The sequence below is a fragment of the Ictalurus punctatus genome, chromosome 13, assembly GCF_001660625.3.
Source record: "Ictalurus punctatus breed USDA103 chromosome 13, Coco_2.0, whole genome shotgun sequence".
NCBI lineage: Eukaryota > Metazoa > Chordata > Actinopteri > Siluriformes > Ictaluridae > Ictalurus > Ictalurus punctatus.
The window spans coordinates 10,336,782-10,355,531 of NC_030428.2; the positions used below are offsets into that span (position 1 = coordinate 10,336,782).

Here is an 18,750-nt window from a genome sequence, read left to right on the forward strand (position 1 = left end):
GAGAAATAGCCAGTACAACAATTTGAATTCAGAAGTTTACAGAAACAGTTTATAGTCTTCCATCAGAGAAATGCATCCACTCTAATTGGGAGGAACTTCATCATGCAGCAAGACAATGACCCAAAACACACTACCAACACAACAATGACTTTCATCAGGAGGAAAAAGTGAAAGGTTTTAAACTGGCTAAGTTAATCGCCAGACCTTAACCCAGTTGAGCAGCATTTCACCTCCTGAAGAGAAGACTGAAAGGAGAAACCCCCCCAAAACAAACAACAACTGAAAGAGGCTGTGGTACAAACCAGGAAAAGCGACGCAAAAGAAGAATGCAACAGTTTGGTGATGTCAGTGGGACATTGGCTTGATGCAGTTATTGTAAGCAAGGGATATGCAACCATATATTAAGTGTTATTTACTTTGACTGTCTGTTCCAATACTTTTGCTCACCTAAAAAATTGGTGGTGTGTCACAAATGGTGCAATGTTCCAAGCTGTTTAACACATCTAGATGTCAGTATCAGGAAATAAAAGCTGAAATTTGATCCATCATCTCATTCATCATGTGATCTCAAACCCATCCATTCATCCATCCATCTTCTACCGCTTACTCCTTCTTCAGGGTCGCGTGATCTCAAACCCAAAAAATAAAATTTTGTGTGTGTGTGTTTAATTCGTGACTTAAACATAGCATTTTTGTTGGTGTCTCGAATATGAGTTTCTCACTGCTGCTTTATGCTCTTCAAAATGTAGACAAGGACAGAACATCACAGGAAGTGGTGGAACTAATTCAGGAGCACCCACAAGGCATCCCTCTCAAGAAACTAGCCGTGTTCTACGCTTTTCGCTACAAGCGAAACCTGACTGTTTCAAACCTAGGCTTTGATTCAATCGCCAGTTTCGTCGAGTCTCTGTCGAAGGATTTGCTGGTGGAAAATGAGAGCATCTTCCACAAGTTGCACAGGCTTACTCCTGCGGCACCAGCACCATTGAATGAAACTCCTCCTGCAATCAAGAACAGCTCTGGAATATGCTTTGGTGCTGCGTCAGTGCAAAACAAAGGTGAGATGACCCAAGAGGAGCTGCTTGAGAAGGTTAAGGAGGTTATCAGAATCTACCCAGCTGCTGCAACCTCCATTACACAGCTGACGAATGGCTACTTCCTACTTTTTGGGTCTATACTGCCACTGGGGCTGTATATGTCCCTGTACGACAATCAGACCAGCACACAGCAGGCAACTTTTGGCCAAGCACAGGTTATTGCACAAGAGGAAGAAGGAAGCCCTGCTAGTACGTACTGTCAGCATAATTTTGATGATTTTTGGCACTCAAACAACGCAGAGTGGCGTAATTGCCAAAGTGATCTCATTTGCATGTGTCTAGTTGGTGTCTAATTCATTTAATTTACATTTATTGTACTTTCATTCCCTCTATATACAGGGATACAGTAAGGTTGATTAGTATGAATGCAGGACCACAGTGAAAACGTTCAAAGCTGTGCAAATTGAACCTGCAGTGACGGTGAATTTGAACATGAGCTTTTCAGTCACGTTCTTCACGTGCTTCTTTGCTTTTTCACTCAACAGCACCAGTAAAGAGGCTCACTACACCTACGGCGAGCCCGCAGCGTGCTCCGGTCGCGCACCGGGTGGCTGAAGATGTGGTACGTTCCAAGAGCGACTCTCCAGTGTGGCGGGTCACTGCTACTCCACCTCCTGCAGATTCTAGTCTCACAACGTTGATTGACTTCCCACCCCTCGGAACCAGACCCTCCCGAGCTGAGGAGAGGAAAGTAAGAGTTGGCCAAGAGGGAAGCAGCCTGGTGTTCCGTAATGCCCACTATGCCCAGCTGAGAGAGGTGCACGGAGCTAACATTCGTGCAGCAGAGGCCTTAGAGGTGGCAAACGAGAAGAAAGAGACTGTGAATAGGCGCAAGAACAAGCCGAGTCCAGACGACGTGAACATCCTCGCTGAGGACACCATCCGAGACATCGCGTCTGATGGGGAACACGTCACAATAGAGAAGGTTTGTGTCTTCATAAATCTTGCCCGAAGTATGTTTTTGATCTGTGACTGGGTTTTTTAGATAGTGTTTTGTTTCTATAGGTGATAAACAAAGTGTGCATGCTTTTGCAAGTGCCGTCCTTGAACGCAGTGGGAATCAGATCTAATTGGCAGCTGCCTGCTATAAGGGAACTCGAGCGCACCGTTAAAGAGATCAACCTCTTCATTCAGGTGAGGAGCTTTAAATAATTTGCCTGCAGTGTGTGTTCATATTACATAGAGGTATTCAGATGACTCTTTTAAATATACATGAATAGTTCGAATGACAAATTAATTAGAATGTGAGATTTTTACTTCATTTGATTTTCTATAGCAACAGTGATCAATACTTTAAAATGTGGCACTCTTTGGCACCTCTTGTGTTTAGGTAAATCAGTTCAAATGTGAGAAAACCCTTCACATGGTGAAATTTGGACATTTTTTTTTAGTTATATTTATTACAGTTCTATAAACTGGCTTCTTACCCAACTTCTGTGCAGAGGATAGCCTAGGCAAGATTAAAAACTAAACATAGACATTTCCATTAAGTAGAATTGGTGAAATATATTCATGGCTTCTTAAGCTTGAGGTATGAAAGAATATTATAGACAGAAAAACCCATATTTTGTCCTTTTTTTTTGACATTCGGATGGGTTTTTCTAGACTGCCATACATATGCATATGTCTAAAAAAAATACTAAACTAACCCTTTATTTGGACAGTCCACTTTAGGCACTAAACACAGTCAACAAAACATCTATCTATCTATCTATATATATATAGCCATATATTATTGACTTGCAACTAATTGTGCAGTCCAGGGGTTTGTTCTATCTGCTGTTGGCTACATGTTTGCACTAGATCTAAACACTCTTCTTCCCTACTTCATATAGATTAGACTGTGAGTATCTATTTGCTAGAGATCTTGCATATGGATAGCAAATATGAATACATATTCATGTAAAGCTGTCTACTGAGAAAACTGAACAATAACATATGAAACTCTTATATAGTTGTGGCTTTTTGTTTCTGACCAATGATCTTTTATCTGTCAGTCGATAGAGGTGACCTGTTCCATGTGCACTCTCTATGAGCTGGGTCAGGGTATTGCTGGCATGAAGAACAAGAAGCGATTTGAAGAGCTCCACCTAGGCCCGCTCTGTAAAATCCCGCTTGTTCATCGGCTGTTCACGATAGACAGCAACACCAAAGATGATGATATACACCAGATCGAGACTGTGGATCTTCTTAGGGTAAGGACTTTAATCATTTGCATTATGTTTGGTTTCTTTGTTTAGATTTGTGTTTATTGCCAACCTGTAGCAAAAAAAAAAAAAAAGGCAAACATGTTTGATCCTTAATGTTTCTGTAGAGTCTTCGTAACTTCAGGAAAAAGCACAGCAAGCAGAAGGTAGACCTTGCCGAGTTCATGCAGTACCTTGCAGATCAGTACAGCTGTGAATCACCATATGCACTTGGAGTCCGGATCCAGAGTGTTGGGCTGCCCATTTCGGTAAGGCAGCGAGGCAGCGTATTTGCGCTCAGAGTCTATGATTGGTGTCCGATTTTAATCTTCCTCTTCTCGTTTCTCTTTCAGACATTGTCGAAGGCATATTCGTATGAGAACGCTTGCTTGGAGAGAGCCAGAGAGGCCATTCAGAAGGAGATCGAGGAGGAGGTAGCGAGCAGGCTATGGAAGATTAAAAAGAGTTTACTGGAGCCGGCACAGGGAATGCCATGCTACTCGTCCTCTGGCAGCCTGGAGCTCAGGAAGAAATATGCGAGCTTGACCGCTGCCGATGCCGTCCTTGAGATCTTCACTAACTCCGAGGGCATCTTTAATGAAAGGATGACCAAGGTGAACAAGTTTAGGCTTAGACACATGGTCTGTTTTTCAGATCTGTAGTTAGTTTTGCTTTGGACTAAAAGGTTATTTCAATAGAGCTGTATCTTGTTTTTAAGTCAGGGAAACTGCACATGGCTGGTGTGCTCCATACAGTACTAAGTCCTGTAGCATTGAAGCTCATTCTCTGTTATCACTGCTCACTCTGAAAAATGATACTCTGACCTCCGTGAGAAATTGGAGTTATGTTTCAGAGTTCTCTTAGGGCGTTTTTATAATGTCTATTATTCATGATAGTCCGATATTATCTTTCCGCTTGCTCTTGGACCATATGAGGATGATAAGGGCTTGTTTGGCCTTTGGAAAATTTCTGCTGATAAGTGAATGGGGGAATTGTCTGTGTTCAACACAGTAGCAAAGGAATACAGGTTAATACGTGGGATGCTCATGCCATGTTTCCAAATATGGCAAGAAAAACAGTATATTCATGGTACCAGTTCACCACACATTACCAGGCCAGTGTCAATGCCGTGGTAAGAATGATCCACTGTTATGCCAGCGGTTCTTTTTCTACCGATGGACGAGGTAGACGGTAGCGACAGATGGCTTGTGGTCTGGAATTATATACAGTGCGTTGCATAACTATTCCACCCCATTGAACTTTTCCACGTTTTCTGGTTTCGAAAAGTCATGGTTGAGAAATATTACCAAATCCTGCTTATACTTTTCTAAAACTTTAGCTTAATGGTCTTCCTAATGCTGTTTGTTTATAAAATAAATTCTGGGGCAGGAACAGGTGTATTTATATTCAGATCACATGACACTTTAATTGGAGACAAGTAATTAAAGCAACTAATTATGTGACTTCTGATGGCAGCTTGTTGTACCCCCACTTCAGTATTATAAGGGAAGATTCATGACATAAAATTCCAAATAAGTCCATTTTAGTTCCAGTTTCAAGAAAAAAAAGTTGAAGGGGGTGAATACTTATGCAAAGCTACTGTACCTACAAAGTGGTCCTGTATGTCAGGTTTATCTGATAAAATAATCGACAAGTGCAATAATCTGTGTCTACACTCGCAGCGAGTTAAGGACTTCCTCGTGTACGTATCGGGAGACAGGCTGGCTCGGACCTTGTTTCAGCTGGCTATCTGCGGCGGCTCCCTGGCCATCCCGAATGACCTAGCTCAGAAGGAGAAACCCCAGAAACACGTCAAGGAACAGAAAGCATCTGAGAAGAAGGCAACCGAGATGCCCCCCACCGAAGGTGCCTTTCTTTAATTGTAGTCATAAGTTGACTATCACTTGATCCTCTCTTTGTTTCTTGTTTTAATATATGAATGGTTACGTACCTAGCTCTTAACTAAACAACTTTGCTTTGGGAATGTGTGGCCACAGATGCTGTGAAGCAGTACTTCCAGGTCTGTGTATCCAGCTTCATGGGTACGGTGACTCTGCCATACCTCAGGCGACTGGAGAAGAAACTGGCAGAGCATTTCAAGTTCAGGGAGTTTGGCCAGCTACAGCAGGGCTCCTTCATTGAGTTCCTGGACAAAAACATGCAGGTCTGTCCAGATCATCGCTTGAGATACAGTGGTGCTTGAAAGTTAGATAAAAAAAAAAAATATATATATATATATATATATATATATTCGTATAAATATGACCCAAGACATCATCAGATTTTCACACGCAAGTCCTAAAAGTAGACAAAAAGAATCAAACAAATGAGACAAAAAATATTATACTTGGTCATTTATATATTAAGGGAAATGATCCATTATTACACATCTGTGAGTGGTAAAAGTATATATGAGCCTCTAAGATTAGCAGTTAATTTAGAGGTGAAATGAAAGTCAGGTGTTTCAGTCACTGGAATGACAATCAGAGAGAGAGCGTCCTGTTTCATTTAAATAACAGGGAGCTATCCTTCTGATCTTCACAACACATGTATGTGGAAGTTTATCATGGCATGAACAAAGGAGATTTCTGAGGATCTCAGAAAAAGAGTTGTTGATTCTCATCAGGCTGGAACAGGTTACAGAAGCATCTCTAAAGAGTTTGAACTTCACCAATCCACAGTCAGACAGATTGTGTACAAATGCAGGAAATTCAAGACCGTTGTTACCCTCCCCAGGAGTGGAGACCAACAAGGATCACTCCAAGAGCAAGACATGTAATAGTCCAGGAGCTCACAAAGGAACCCAGGTTAACTTATAAGCAACTAAAGGTCTCTCTCACCTTGGCTAATGTTAATGTTCACGAATCCACCATCAGGAGAACACTGAGCAACAGCAGTATGCATGGGAGGGTTACAAAGAAAACGCCATCGCTCGCCAAAAAGAACATTGCTGCCTGTCTGCAGTTTGCCAAAGATCACGTGGACAAGCCAGAAGGCTATTGGACACATTTTTTGTGGATCCTTTTTTTGGTTTAAATGAGAAGCGTTGTGTTTTGAGAAAGGAAAACACTGCATTCCAGCATAAGAACCTTATCCCATCTGTGAAACATGGTGGTGGTAGTATGATGGTTTGGGCCTGTTTTACTGCATCTGGGCCGAGAAGACTTGCCGTCATTGACGGAACAATGAATTTTGAATTATACCAGCCAATCCTAAAGGAAAATGTCAGGACGTCTGTCTGTAATCTGAATCTCAAGAGAAAGTGGGCTTAACGACCCTAAGCACAAAGTCATTCTACCAAAGAATGGTTAAAGATGAATAAAGTTAATGTTTTGGAATGGCCAATTCAAAGTCCGAACCTTAATCCTATAGAAATTTTATGAAAAGACTTGAAGTAAGCAGTTCATGTGAGGAAACCAAGTCAAATCCAACCGATGTGCAGGACCGATCAACAGTTACCGGAAACGTTGATCCGTTGACTTGCGGAAACGTTGACTTGCAGTTATTGCTGCACAAGTGGGTCACACCAGATACTGAAAGCAAAGGTTCACATACTTTTGCCACTCACAGATATGTCCTATTGGATCATTTTACTCAATGAGTAAATGACCAAGTATATTATTTTTTCTCATTTGTTTAGCTATGTTCTCTTTATCTACTTTTAGGACTTGTGTGGATATCGAATGATGTTTTAGCTCATATTCATACAGAAATATAGAATGTGTAGAATATCAAGCACCACTGTATATATCACTAGCTGTTAGAGAAACAAGAGGCCCTGCGGTGTGCTGTAATGATTAACCCGATCTGTATTTGTGTGTAGATTCTACAGGATGCTGCAGGGGGCACTATAGCTATTGGAAACCATGATGTTCGAGCGAACGGCTTCAGACCCAGCCAGCAAGATGTGTATGAGTTTATTAAGCAATGTGGAGAAGCAGATCCTTCACGAGTAAGTCCTCTGCACATGTCTGGTCATGTACTAAGTCTGCTCAGTACTTAGTAATGGATTTCCTGTTGACACAGCCCTTCTCATTTGATTGGATCTCAATACTATGGTGATTCACACAATATAGTAGTTTACCTTCACCTCAATTATTAGTGTCACGTTTCAAGGTTGATACGGAAGCAATCGCCGATATTCAACGTTTTATTTAAACAAACAAACAACAAAACTAAGACAACTTGGCAAAATACTGTGGCAAAAACCAAACATGGAAGCGTAGACAAAAGCATAGATAGATAGTTTCGTGAGACAAGGAAGCAGTACAAACAGTGGCTATGTATATAGGAGTGCTCGTTAACAGAAACGTGATTCAGGTGCAGGTGGTCATGTGACATATTGTAGTACAGTGCAGTGGCTGATGGGAACTGAAGTCCAGAGTTATCTCCTTGATACATGACAATTTGCAAGAGACAAAAATAGACCTTACAGAAAGATACTTTTACCTGTTTGGGAATCACATCCTAATTTAAATATAATTGCAATAATCTGTTTAAATTTATAAATGTAAAATTTAAAATTTACATCTGGATTTCTGTAAAGCTTCTTTGTGACAATGTCCATTGTTCAAAGTGCTATATAAATCACATTGAATTGATTTGAATGAAAGAACTTGGACAAGTCTAGAGAGTTTCATATTGTTTCGTAAAGTTTCATAAAAAATTCTTATTATTTGAATATACCAGGGAGTCCCATATGTTCAGCATCGTCGGGCTATTGTATAATTTGACATTTTCACAGACCACGATGTACTGTATCTGAGCAAGGAAGAACGAATCCGAATTATGCTACAAATAGGAAATCAAAGTCAAAGAAAACATGTTGTTCACTTTGACTGAAAATAAAAGCTTTTGTTTTGCCACAAAAAAAAATAAAAAAATCAGTAGGCAGTTGTGACTTGGCGGTTAAGGCTTTTGGTTACTGTTCGGAAGGTCGGGGGTTCAATATTTAGCACGGCCAAGCTGCCACTGTTGGGCCCTTGAGCAAGGCCCTTAACCCTCTCTGCTCCAGGGGGCGCTGTATCATGGCTGACCCTGCGCTCTGACCCCAACCTCCTGACATGCTGGGGTACGCGAAGAAAAGAATTTCACTGTGCCGTAACATATATGTGACCAATAAAAATCAATATCATTAAGAAAGACATTGAGTTTGCTTTGAGAAAAAGATATATAAAGTATACAGACGGAGTCTTTAGTGCAACACTTTAGTGTCTTCTTCCTGTGTTGCTGTGTTTGAGCAGCTGCCATTTATCGAGGCTGCACTCAGGAGTCACTACAGGGTTCAGGACAGTCGAGAGCTGGGCTACGGAAAACTTCGCACACTGGTAGACTTCGCCAAGCGCCAGAAGGAGCTGTGTGACGGGGCCAGTTCCAGTGTTGTGCGCTATGAATGCCCTCTGCTTCATAAAGAGCCAGAGTGAGCCTGCTCTCTCTCTCTCTCACACACATGCACACATACTGTACTCTGTATTATTAGATAGACTTTATTGATCGGTTGCGTGTAAATGTTTCCGTAGGCCGAACTGAATTAAAAATTCCCACCAGATTCAATTGCTGATTTTCTTCATGCTCACGTGTATGTTGATAAAAGCAAATCACCTATAAATTTCAAAACGTCTTTAAGGCACAGCCGATTTACATTTAGAGATGCCTACAAAACTCCATAAAAGGCAACGATCACAGAGAGCTAAAAATGACAAAATGACGACTAAACGGTGCAAGAGCACGTCATAATCGTGTCTTGTGCTAAATATTCCAGTAATGCAGCTCAACCATTGCAGTGCATTAGCTATAATAGTCACTAACTCTCACTAATGTTATATAGTGGCATTACTTTCGTCCAAATATTTCTCTTATGAAACGACAGCGTTTCACAAAAGGGTCATTAAATTGTGCATGCATTATAATTGAAATAATTAAACTACTCAAACCTTGTAGTGTAATCCATATATGAAGTTGCAGTAACTTGGGCCACTTATACAGTCGAAGCCTATCGATCATGGTTCTCATTATTTGTGAATTGGTGTGGAGAAAATGCTGATGCTCTTTTACGATGCTAAAAATCATAATCCTTTAACATCTGATCCATATAAATGTATCATTGTCTGTGTCTCAGGGACATGCTGGTGGAGACGGTGGGCTTGCTGGGGGACGTGAGCCGGGAGCAGGCGATAGCGAGTCTCCTCTCTGCTCCACTGCTGGAGGACTTGGCTGAATGGAGCCAGTGGGAGCTGGTCTTTCAGCTCAATCATGGACCACTCAAACACTTCATTGACAAATACTGCAGTACGTCACCACAGCTACATGAGCAGCAGACTGACAATCTGTAGCAATACTGTTTATTGATTTGTCCCGTCGTTGTCACTTGGACAGTTGCAGCTGAAGTATACTGTAATTTGGTTACACGAGTCCTTCGAGGCCTGAAGGATCAAGATTTCCATTTTAGTCGTAGAAGTTGCCTAGATATGACGTCATTTATTTAGCAAAACGCAGACATTGATATTACTTACGTGTATGGTGGTCTGAAGTAAGCCATCGGCCATCCTGAATTCTGGATAACAGGCAATAATAATAATAATAATATATTTTTGCCAATGATATACTTTGACATTACTACTTTAAGAAAACATACAGTGGGGCCCAAAAGTCTGAGACCACAGTGACAATCTTTAAAACAATATTTAAAACAGAAAAATGTAATGTTCAACATCTTGAATACTTAATATTCCAGATTCTGCACAATGTCTAGGTCCCTATGTAAATGAAAACAAATGTGTGATATTGACCATGTAAACTGTTTTGTACGAAAGGTCAGATTATCCTCATGCCAGCTCGAGTGCACACTGGTTTCAGTGGAAGTGCAATCAATTTTCCTTACAGTGTAGTGAGTTTTCTCACCTTTTCACATTTAGAGTTAACCATATTTTAATATCCTAGAACATTTATTCCCATTAAGCTACCTGCAAAAGAGAAACATATTTCAGCTCGGCAAAACATGTAGTTGACATCTTTCAAAAGATATTGTGTGTGCAAATTGATATGTAAATCGCCTCAACCATAATGGGGTTTTTTCCCCCTCACACAGTATGGAGCAGCTTCTGTTTGTATTCAACGCTTTTCTCTCTCCTACTTACATCAGATCTACTGTATAATAATGTTTGTTTCAAGCAGGTAACACAGACCTGCTGGCTTTGGAGGTGTCTCCTGGAGAGCTGTTGAGGATCACCTCGATCACTGGTGATAAATTCTTCTCTGAAGCCACCCAGGCCCTTAACCCTGCAGGCACCGCCGGTCACCTGGTGTCCATCGTGGTGGCTGATGGGATTTCAAACACCCCCACAGCATTGCTGGCCAATCACATGGAGAGTTCACTAGCAGCAGCAGCCGCCAGAGAAGGTAGGATCTTGTGTCCGGACAGTCTCTCACTTTTAATCACGCTCACCCTCACTGTTATCACCAACTCGTGTTAGATGGAATGGTCATGTGGTCATGTCAGGTGAAAAAAAAAATCTCCATGAGACACTTATTAGACTTAGATTATGCAGCGCATCTGCCATACTAGTTCCTGTGTAAATACAATAACATATTAGAAAAAGCAAATATCAAACAATATAAACCAATTATTTGAATATAGCTGGCACTATAATAGAAAATTATCCAACACAGAACTCAACAGCACGATAATGCTAAAACACGATGCACGATAATGATAAAACAACATCATGTTTTATTATTTATAATAGTGATGAATGCTGGTATCTTGTTTGAGAAATACACTCACTGAGCAGTTTATTAGGAACACTATACTAATACTGGGTAGGGCCTCACTTTGCTCTCAAACAGCCTCAATTCTTCATGGTGTGGATTCCACAAGATTTCGGAAACATAACTTTGAGATTCTGGTCCATGTTGATGTGATTGCATCACGCAATTCCTGCAGATCTTTCAGGTGCATTTTCATGCTGCGAATCTTCCACATCCCAAAGGTGTTCTATTGGATTCAGATCCGGTGACTGGGAACGCCACTGAAGATCACTGAACTCATTGTCATGTTTATTAAACCGGTTTGAGATGACTTTTTTGCTTTGTGACATGCTGCGTTATCATGCTGGAAGTAGCCATTAGAAGATGGTAAATTGTGGGTATGAAGGGATGCACATGGCCAGGAACAATGCTCAAATAGGTCGTGGCGTTCAAGCGATGATTGATTGGTATTAACGGGGACCAAAGTGTGCCAAAAAACATTCCCCACACCATTACACCACCTCCACCAGCCTGGACTGTTGACACAAGGCAGGTTGGATCCATGGATTCATGCTGTTGGCGCCAAATTCTGACCCTATCATCTGTATACCTCAGCAGAAATCGAGATTCATCAGACCAGGCTACATTTTTCTAGTTTTGGTGAACCTGTGCTCACTGTAGCTTTCTTGGCTGACAGAACTGTAATCTGACGTGGTATTCTGCTGTTGTAGCTCATCTGCGTCAAGGTTTGACATGTTGTGCATTCTGAGATGCTTTTCTGCTCACCACAACTGTACAGAGCGGTTATCTGAATTACTGTAGCCTTTCTGTCAGCTCGAACCAGTCTGGCCGTTCTCCGTTGACCTCTCATCCGCAAAACTCTCGCTTACTGGATGTTTTTTCTTTATTGCACCATTCTTGAGTAAACTCTAAAGACTGTTGTGTGTGAAAATCCCCGGAGATCAGAAGTTGCAGCTGCTGCAACATGATTGGCTAATTAGATAATTGCATGAACGTACAGGTGTTCCTAATAAAGTGCTTAGTGAGTATATAATGGGATGTATTAATTTGCATTGCTTTTTTAATCAACTAAAATGAACTATAAACTTTTTACTACAGATTTCCAGACTAGCCCTGTGTGCTAATCCATGTACATTAATGCGCAAAGTTATAAATTGCTTTGTGGATTATTGCTTTTTCTCCCTTGACCGCCATCTGGATCTTTCCCCACTCCAACACACAGTGAATGACAACTTTAATAGGAACTAACGTCTGACTCTACTCTCTTTGACCCAGATCCGTCCCTCGGCGAAGACGGATGCTCCTTCATCACCGTGGCCAAGTTCGTGCTCGAGTGTGTAACTCGGATGCCTACACGAATCTGCAGGGAGCTGCTGCAACAGGTGCGCTATTGACCCATCGTGCACAGTTTAAAACTATAGAAAGGGTTTTCCACAAACAGGCATTCTGGGACATTTTAGCAAGGTTGCAGTTTACAGTGTAACTCAAATGAGTAAGTGTTGTTCATGATCAACACTCACAGATAAACGTATTTAGATTACTGGAAAGAAGAGTAGGACATATAATAAGTGGATGAAGTAAGATGAATCTTTGGAAAAGACAAAAAAGCGAGAAATAAACAGTAACTGATATGTTCTCAAGATGACTTTTACCATATGTCAGTTTTACGTCGCATCACTGCGAACGTCCTATCAGACTGTTCACCTGGTAGACGCTTTTTATACTTATTATACAGTACAAGTGCTATAACAACGTGTGAGGCATTACTCTCTTTCCCTGCTGGCACCTTACAGTACTATCACGAAAACATTGCATTTCACAATATAGTTCAGCTTGAACTTTGTTCTATTGTAATAATTCGATTATCATCTAGGTGTTTCTGGAGCCGCTGTCTCGAGTGCTAGGCCAGGCCAGGTCTAAAACTGTCCTCCTGGACGCAGCCAAGTCGGAGACAAGGTACCTCAACAAGCTCCATCAGCTGGGCATCCTGCTGGGCATCACTGAGTGGGTGAAGGACTTCCACACCAAACTCATCTTACCCCCGACACCTGAGGTGCCCTCACAGGTTAGAGCAATCTCAGAGTAAAATTTCCATGATGCTACACATATAAATATCTTTGCCTGATATAATGGAGGTTAGTGTTTAAGTATGTAAGGAATAAAACATAATGCGGTGTGCTGTTATGGGAAAATAATCAGCACCACACTGCCTATACCACAACAGTTTATTTATTAAAATGTGCAAGAAGACAAACATTTCAGCTTGTCAGGTTGCTGAGGCTACGTCCATGTAAACCCGGATAAATCTGAAAACGCATCTTTTTCTCTACGCTTTGGCCCCCCCGTCCGCACCGAGCCGGCGTTTATGTCCGGCGAAAACTGAGCTTTTCGAAAACGCCCTTTAAAAACGACGGCGTATTTTTAGTCATGTGGCGTAGTCAAGTGACCCATTCAACTCAGAATAAACAAGACGATGTTGTACCGCAGTTGTTGTGCCTGCTGTACAGTTTGATGGTGTTGTTAAAGTTTAATGTCACTTTGTACAACCTTCAGATTTGCTTTTATATAAACACCTGACGGAAATGACGCAGGCCGAAGCTTCTTACGTTTTGACGCGTGCGAGGTACAGGGATGTAAGCGTTTTCACACGTTCCGGTGCAGACGAGTAATTTTTGGAAAATATATCACAAGCTATATACTAATATATATGCAGTATATTACGGCACTGATTTGCGGGTGTTAATTACCTTCCCTGCAGAACCTGCCAGCTGACTCTATGAGTGACGTGTCCTCTGTGTTGAGTCTGGCTGACGGTGAGGATTTGTTGGAAGACTCTGTGCTCAGCTCTTTCTCCACTCCCAAAGCCTTTCAGCAGGGTGAGCTTTGCTCCAAGTGCTTCAGAGTATTTTTTACACTCCACTTCAGGAGAGTAGAGTAGTGCTGTAACGTTTGCTCTCTGTACACGCAGATATTAACGGCAGCACCAGGGACGATGCCGAGGATGACGCAGATGATGAAGATCTCTTTGAGCTGGCATCAGAGAAGAACGGGGAGGTAAACAGCAGCGTTGACAGTAGAGAGGAGGATGAGGTGGCCGAAGGTGTAGAAGAGCCTCCTGAAGCACAGTCGGACGGGGACGACCCTGTTAGTGAGCAGCTCAGCCAGCAGAGGGCCATCGTCGAGGACATCAGGTTCACCCACTTCCAGTCTTTTAATGAATTTGATTTTTAGCTTCCGCTGCAAACGTTAATCGAAATCCAAACGTGAGTTCAGTCCCTCAGGCTATATCTATATACAGTCAGGTCTATAAGTATATGTGCGTAATTGTATGTCAATATTTGTACAAATACATTAAGGAAACTGGTTTAAATTTATTTACATCTCAGTTAACAATTTCAATCTGAACAACTGATCTGTTTTTTTTAAAATTCAGTGTTAATATATTTTTGTTTAACGTTTAGTTTTAATAATGTTAATTATATCGATGGATTAAAACTGCTCAAAAAATGAAAATATCTTGAATATAGCCTGTTTTAGCTAGTGTTGGCGATTACAGATTACAATAGATTACAATAAACTACTGAAGTTTGTTACAGTTTATTACAATAAACTATAAAGTTTGAAATAATATTTCAAACTTTATTCTTTTGACACAACATTTTGCTTATGTCACATGTTTATTTCTTGAAAGAAGCCAAAATGTGTGTCAATAGAATAAGACATTTTCAAGTTTGAAATTAATACATTGCGCCATATGGCCAAAGGTTTTGGACACCTGACCATCACACCCATATCTGCTTGTTGAACATCTCATTCCAGATTTATCCCCCTTTATTGTTAATAACCTCCGCTCTTCTGGGAAGGCACTAGATTTTGAAGCGTGGCTGTGGGGATGTGTGATCATTCAGCCACAAGAGCATTAGTGAGGTCAGGCGCTGATGTTCGGAGAGGAAGCCTGGTGAGCAGTCAGTGTTCCAGTGCATCCCAAATGTGTTCAGTGTGGTTGAGGCCAAGCTCTAAGCTTGGCAAACCAGTTCTTCACGGAGCTCGCTTTGTGCACAGGGACGTTGTCCTGCTGGAACGGGTTTGGATGTCTTAGTTCCAGTGAAGGGAAAGTGTAACGCTACAGCACACAAAGACATCCTATACAATTGTGCTTTCAATAGTTTGGGGGAAGACCCACATATAGTGCAATGGTCAGGTGTCCACAAACCTTTGGCCATATAGTGTATGTCTTTTCTTCTATTTGTTATCTGATAACCTCACAATGAAAACTATTTAACAACTTTTCCTTTATACAAGACATCATGTTTGCAGTGTATTTGTGCCTGCATTGTACAGTGTGCTAATTTAAAGGATTCCCACAGCACACACACTTTTCCCGCTAGTCATTTTCCACAGAAATTTACCATAAATGTTCATTAATCTGCATTTTACTTTATTTCAGTTACTATTTTTTTTTTTTAAATGTTGTTTTTCGTTTCCATTAACTGAAGATCCTGTCTCTTGCTATCTGTGTTTTGAATATTCTTCTTCAAAGCTGTTACACACAGCAGACAGATGATATTCATTTAAGGAAATATTTATAATATTCCACCTTCTTTCTGCTGAAACTCCTTCAAACCTGCCTCTGATTGTCCTGTGTTCCGTTTAGGAAAAATGAGTTTGGTGTGGGAGTGGAACTGAATGAAGCAGGTCAGAACCTGATGAAGAAGCAACAGGCGAGGCTCGGCCGCAGTCTTGAACGCCTCTCCACTGAACTCTACAGCAAAGACACACACTTTGTTCTGGAGCTCATTCAGGTTTGACTGCTAGAACATCACGCTTCCTGCTGGGAAGTGCAAGAGTGTAATTCATGTTGAGATGAGCGCATACTAGAACATCTTCTCGTATTCTCTTGATAACACCGTGTAAATACGTCATCGGGCTTTACATTTACATTTATTCATTTAGCTTTCATCCAAAGCGACTTACAAATGAGGAAATATAAGCAAAGTGTTATATCATGCCGAGAACAATACAAGTAGTGCGAGGAATGCGAGATCTTTTAATTGAGTTCTAGAAAAGCAAAGTGCGCAGAGTAGAGGTGTAAGAGCCAGAGTAAGTTTTTTTTTTTATTATTTGTATTTTTATATATTTAGTTTTTTGGTCTTGTTTTATTCTGATAGTTATTAAGCTGTGTATCTTCTTATCTTTTTAAAAAAATTTTATTATAGTTTAAGGCATCTAATAAATGGTGTGCTGTGAAATCACTGTGCTTTATCTGTGCACAGAATGCTGACGATAACAGCTACGCACTAGATAGAAAGGAGGATCCCGCTTTGGCCTTCGTAGTGCAGAAAGACTGCATCACCATTTTAAACAACGAGTGCGGCTTCGAGGAGAAGAACATGCGAGCTATCTGTGACGTGGGGAAGAGCACTAAGGGAAGACATACTTGTGGATACATAGGTAAGCAACGTGCCAGTTCCATGCCAGCTCAAAGAATAGGCGCTTAATTAATCGTCATTCAAACGTCATAGATGCTTAAAGCTGCAGTACTGAACCTTTGCCTCTCTATCGCCATCTCTGTTTGAAACATGAAACTGCAAGTTGCTTGCCGAGTTATTTATTTATTTATTTATTTATTTATTTATTTACGTGGGTTGTGCTTTGGCACTGCTCCTCTGCTCGGATGAATCTGATGGTTTGAGGTATTCGTGTAGGTTGAATATTAGCTCTAATTCTTGACAACAGAGGTGGTGGAGGATACGGGTTTCTTGGAGTAGAGGGGAGTTGCTCTCTATTATAGCTAGCAGAAAATAAGTGCAATTTACCATATTGACCATAGCAAAAAAAACAGCAACAACAACAAAAAAACACAGGAAATCCAACACCTAGCTGAATCAAGTGAACAAGTGCACTAATGTTAGCTAGCTACCTATTGAGCCACTAAAGTCTTATTTGTTCAACTGAAAAAAAGCTATCGCGGCAATCCTTTCAGATTCAAAAATTAACCTTCAGTTCTCGGTGTTTTCACCACCTCTTAAAAGCCATGACGATATTTATTCTCAAAGATTAACAAACATTTTTGTTCATTTTTAACAAGCAAAAAAAAAAGTTAGATTCTTCAGCTTTAAATAATCAACAATTCACGTCAAGCTTCATTCTTTTCCCCAAGAATGAATCACTTCTAGAAATCATAGAAAAGCACTGCCAGGGTTTGTTGTAGGTTTATTACACTTCTTACTGCATGTTGGGGTGGGGGGGGTGGGGGGGGGGGTGTTTATGACTTTCCCAGCCACATGATACGCTTGTGCAGAGGCTTAAACATGTTCTGCATGTTTTTGTACAGGGTGTCCCAAAAATCTCCATACATAGGGGAATTTAACACCTTTTGGCAAAATGTAACTTCATTTACAAAACATCCTCTACATGATTGCCATTTCTTAGCGAACACGGCACTGGCTCCCAGTTCGGCGACAGTGTCGTGTGTGATGTGTTTGTAATATTTCCTGTGAAAGTCCATCGCAACATTGTGAAAGCTTCCCCATCCAGCCTTGAGAATGATTACAGTGTTTTCTTCTTCGTTTTTTTTTCAATGGCATTCTTAAAGGCTATCTGAATAAAATATATCATATAAACTAAGTATGGACAATTTTGGGAGTGTTCATTTCAACCCCTTTTTATGGAGACTTTTGAGCCACACTGTACTTGTAAGAATAAGAAAAATCAAACTAACTGCACAAAGAATGTGTATTTTATGGGGTTTATACTAAGAAACCTGTGAAAGAAAGAAAAATGTGCTTTCCATTGCCATGTTTTCAATTTCACATTGTCTTTAAGATGCCTTAAAATACCCCATTGTCTTTCTTTTTCAGTTTAATACTTTTTCATTGTAAAACACTATTTTTTTTCCATACAGGGCAGAAAGGCATTGGCTTTAAATCGGTTTTTAAAGTCACAGACTGTCCTGAGATCCACTCCAACGACTTCCATATCAAATTTGACAAGGCCAGCGGCCCCATGGGATACATCCTGCCTCACTGGGTGGAGGAGGAGAGGCCCGTGCCCTCTGTTGCCAAGGAGATAGCTGAGAAAAGGTTTCTATTTAAACTCAAGATATTGCAGTGTGTACTCTGACTAAATGTTCATACTTATTTTATGCTTAGTATATGCTACACACTGCACACAGCTAAATACTTACATGTAGTATTTAACACAATAGCACAGGCAAATAGTTTTTTGTGGCCTCTGTGCCTGTCAATCACAGTAGCGAAGGCGTATCCGCTGTTCTTGATGTAGAATAAATCTAAGTAGACATGTCCAAGTTAATTTTGACATCCTGAACTCATCCCATCCCTTGCTTTTCCCATAAAGCTGGACCACAAAGATCTTCCTGCCTCTTCGATCAGAGAGCTACCAGACCAAAAACCTTTTCCACGACGTGCACCCATCTCTCCTGCTCTTCCTCCACCGTCTCCGCTCCATCTCTATCTACAGTGAGGTGAGCACGGCTTTGTCATTGTCGCCGCTGCACAGAAAAAAAAATCATATCTAAACGAGGAAGGCTCATGTTGTGTGTTTGGATTGCGAGACAGGCTGAGAAGAGAGTCGTGTCCATGACGAGACGAGATCTGAGTAACAACATGCTGGAGGTGGAGCACACAGGTGGTGTGGAGCGCTGGCTGGTCATCAAGAAAGTACTCTGTCCTAAGATG

The 18,750-nt window shown here is 41.0% G+C and overlaps 1 protein-coding gene across 3 annotated transcripts in view; it reads left to right on the forward strand.

Moving 5' to 3' along the window:
* wu:fj29h11 (uncharacterized) overlaps positions 1 to 18,750 on the forward strand; it is a 45,323-nt gene that overhangs the window by 6,267 nt on the left and 20,306 nt on the right. Inside the window, exons 4-24 of one of the 3 annotated variants that reach the window (XM_053684858.1) lie at positions 750 to 1,058; positions 1,583 to 2,022; positions 2,103 to 2,231; positions 3,095 to 3,292; positions 3,412 to 3,552; positions 3,637 to 3,897; positions 4,966 to 5,149; positions 5,281 to 5,447; positions 7,107 to 7,235; positions 8,527 to 8,702; positions 9,402 to 9,571; positions 10,457 to 10,681; positions 12,326 to 12,432; positions 12,924 to 13,115; positions 13,809 to 13,926; positions 14,019 to 14,241; positions 15,705 to 15,852; positions 16,324 to 16,501; positions 17,955 to 18,132; positions 18,410 to 18,536; positions 18,631 to 18,750. In XM_053684858.1, the coding sequence (XP_053540833.1) occupies positions 750 to 1,058; positions 1,583 to 2,022; positions 2,103 to 2,231; positions 3,095 to 3,292; positions 3,412 to 3,552; positions 3,637 to 3,897; positions 4,966 to 5,149; positions 5,281 to 5,447; positions 7,107 to 7,235; positions 8,527 to 8,702; positions 9,402 to 9,571; positions 10,457 to 10,681; positions 12,326 to 12,432; positions 12,924 to 13,115; positions 13,809 to 13,926; positions 14,019 to 14,241; positions 15,705 to 15,852; positions 16,324 to 16,501; positions 17,955 to 18,132; positions 18,410 to 18,536; positions 18,631 to 18,750 (3,920 nt within the window). Of the gene's footprint in view, positions 1 to 749; positions 1,287 to 1,582; positions 2,023 to 2,102; positions 2,232 to 3,094; positions 3,293 to 3,411; positions 3,553 to 3,636; positions 3,898 to 4,965; positions 5,150 to 5,280; positions 5,448 to 7,106; positions 7,236 to 8,526; positions 8,703 to 9,401; positions 9,572 to 10,456; positions 10,682 to 12,325; positions 12,433 to 12,923; positions 13,116 to 13,808; positions 13,927 to 14,018; positions 14,242 to 15,704; positions 15,853 to 16,323; positions 16,502 to 17,954; positions 18,133 to 18,409; positions 18,537 to 18,630 lie in introns of all 3 variants that reach the window. The other 2 variants (XM_017483221.2, XM_053684859.1) reach the window with 2 other exon arrangements.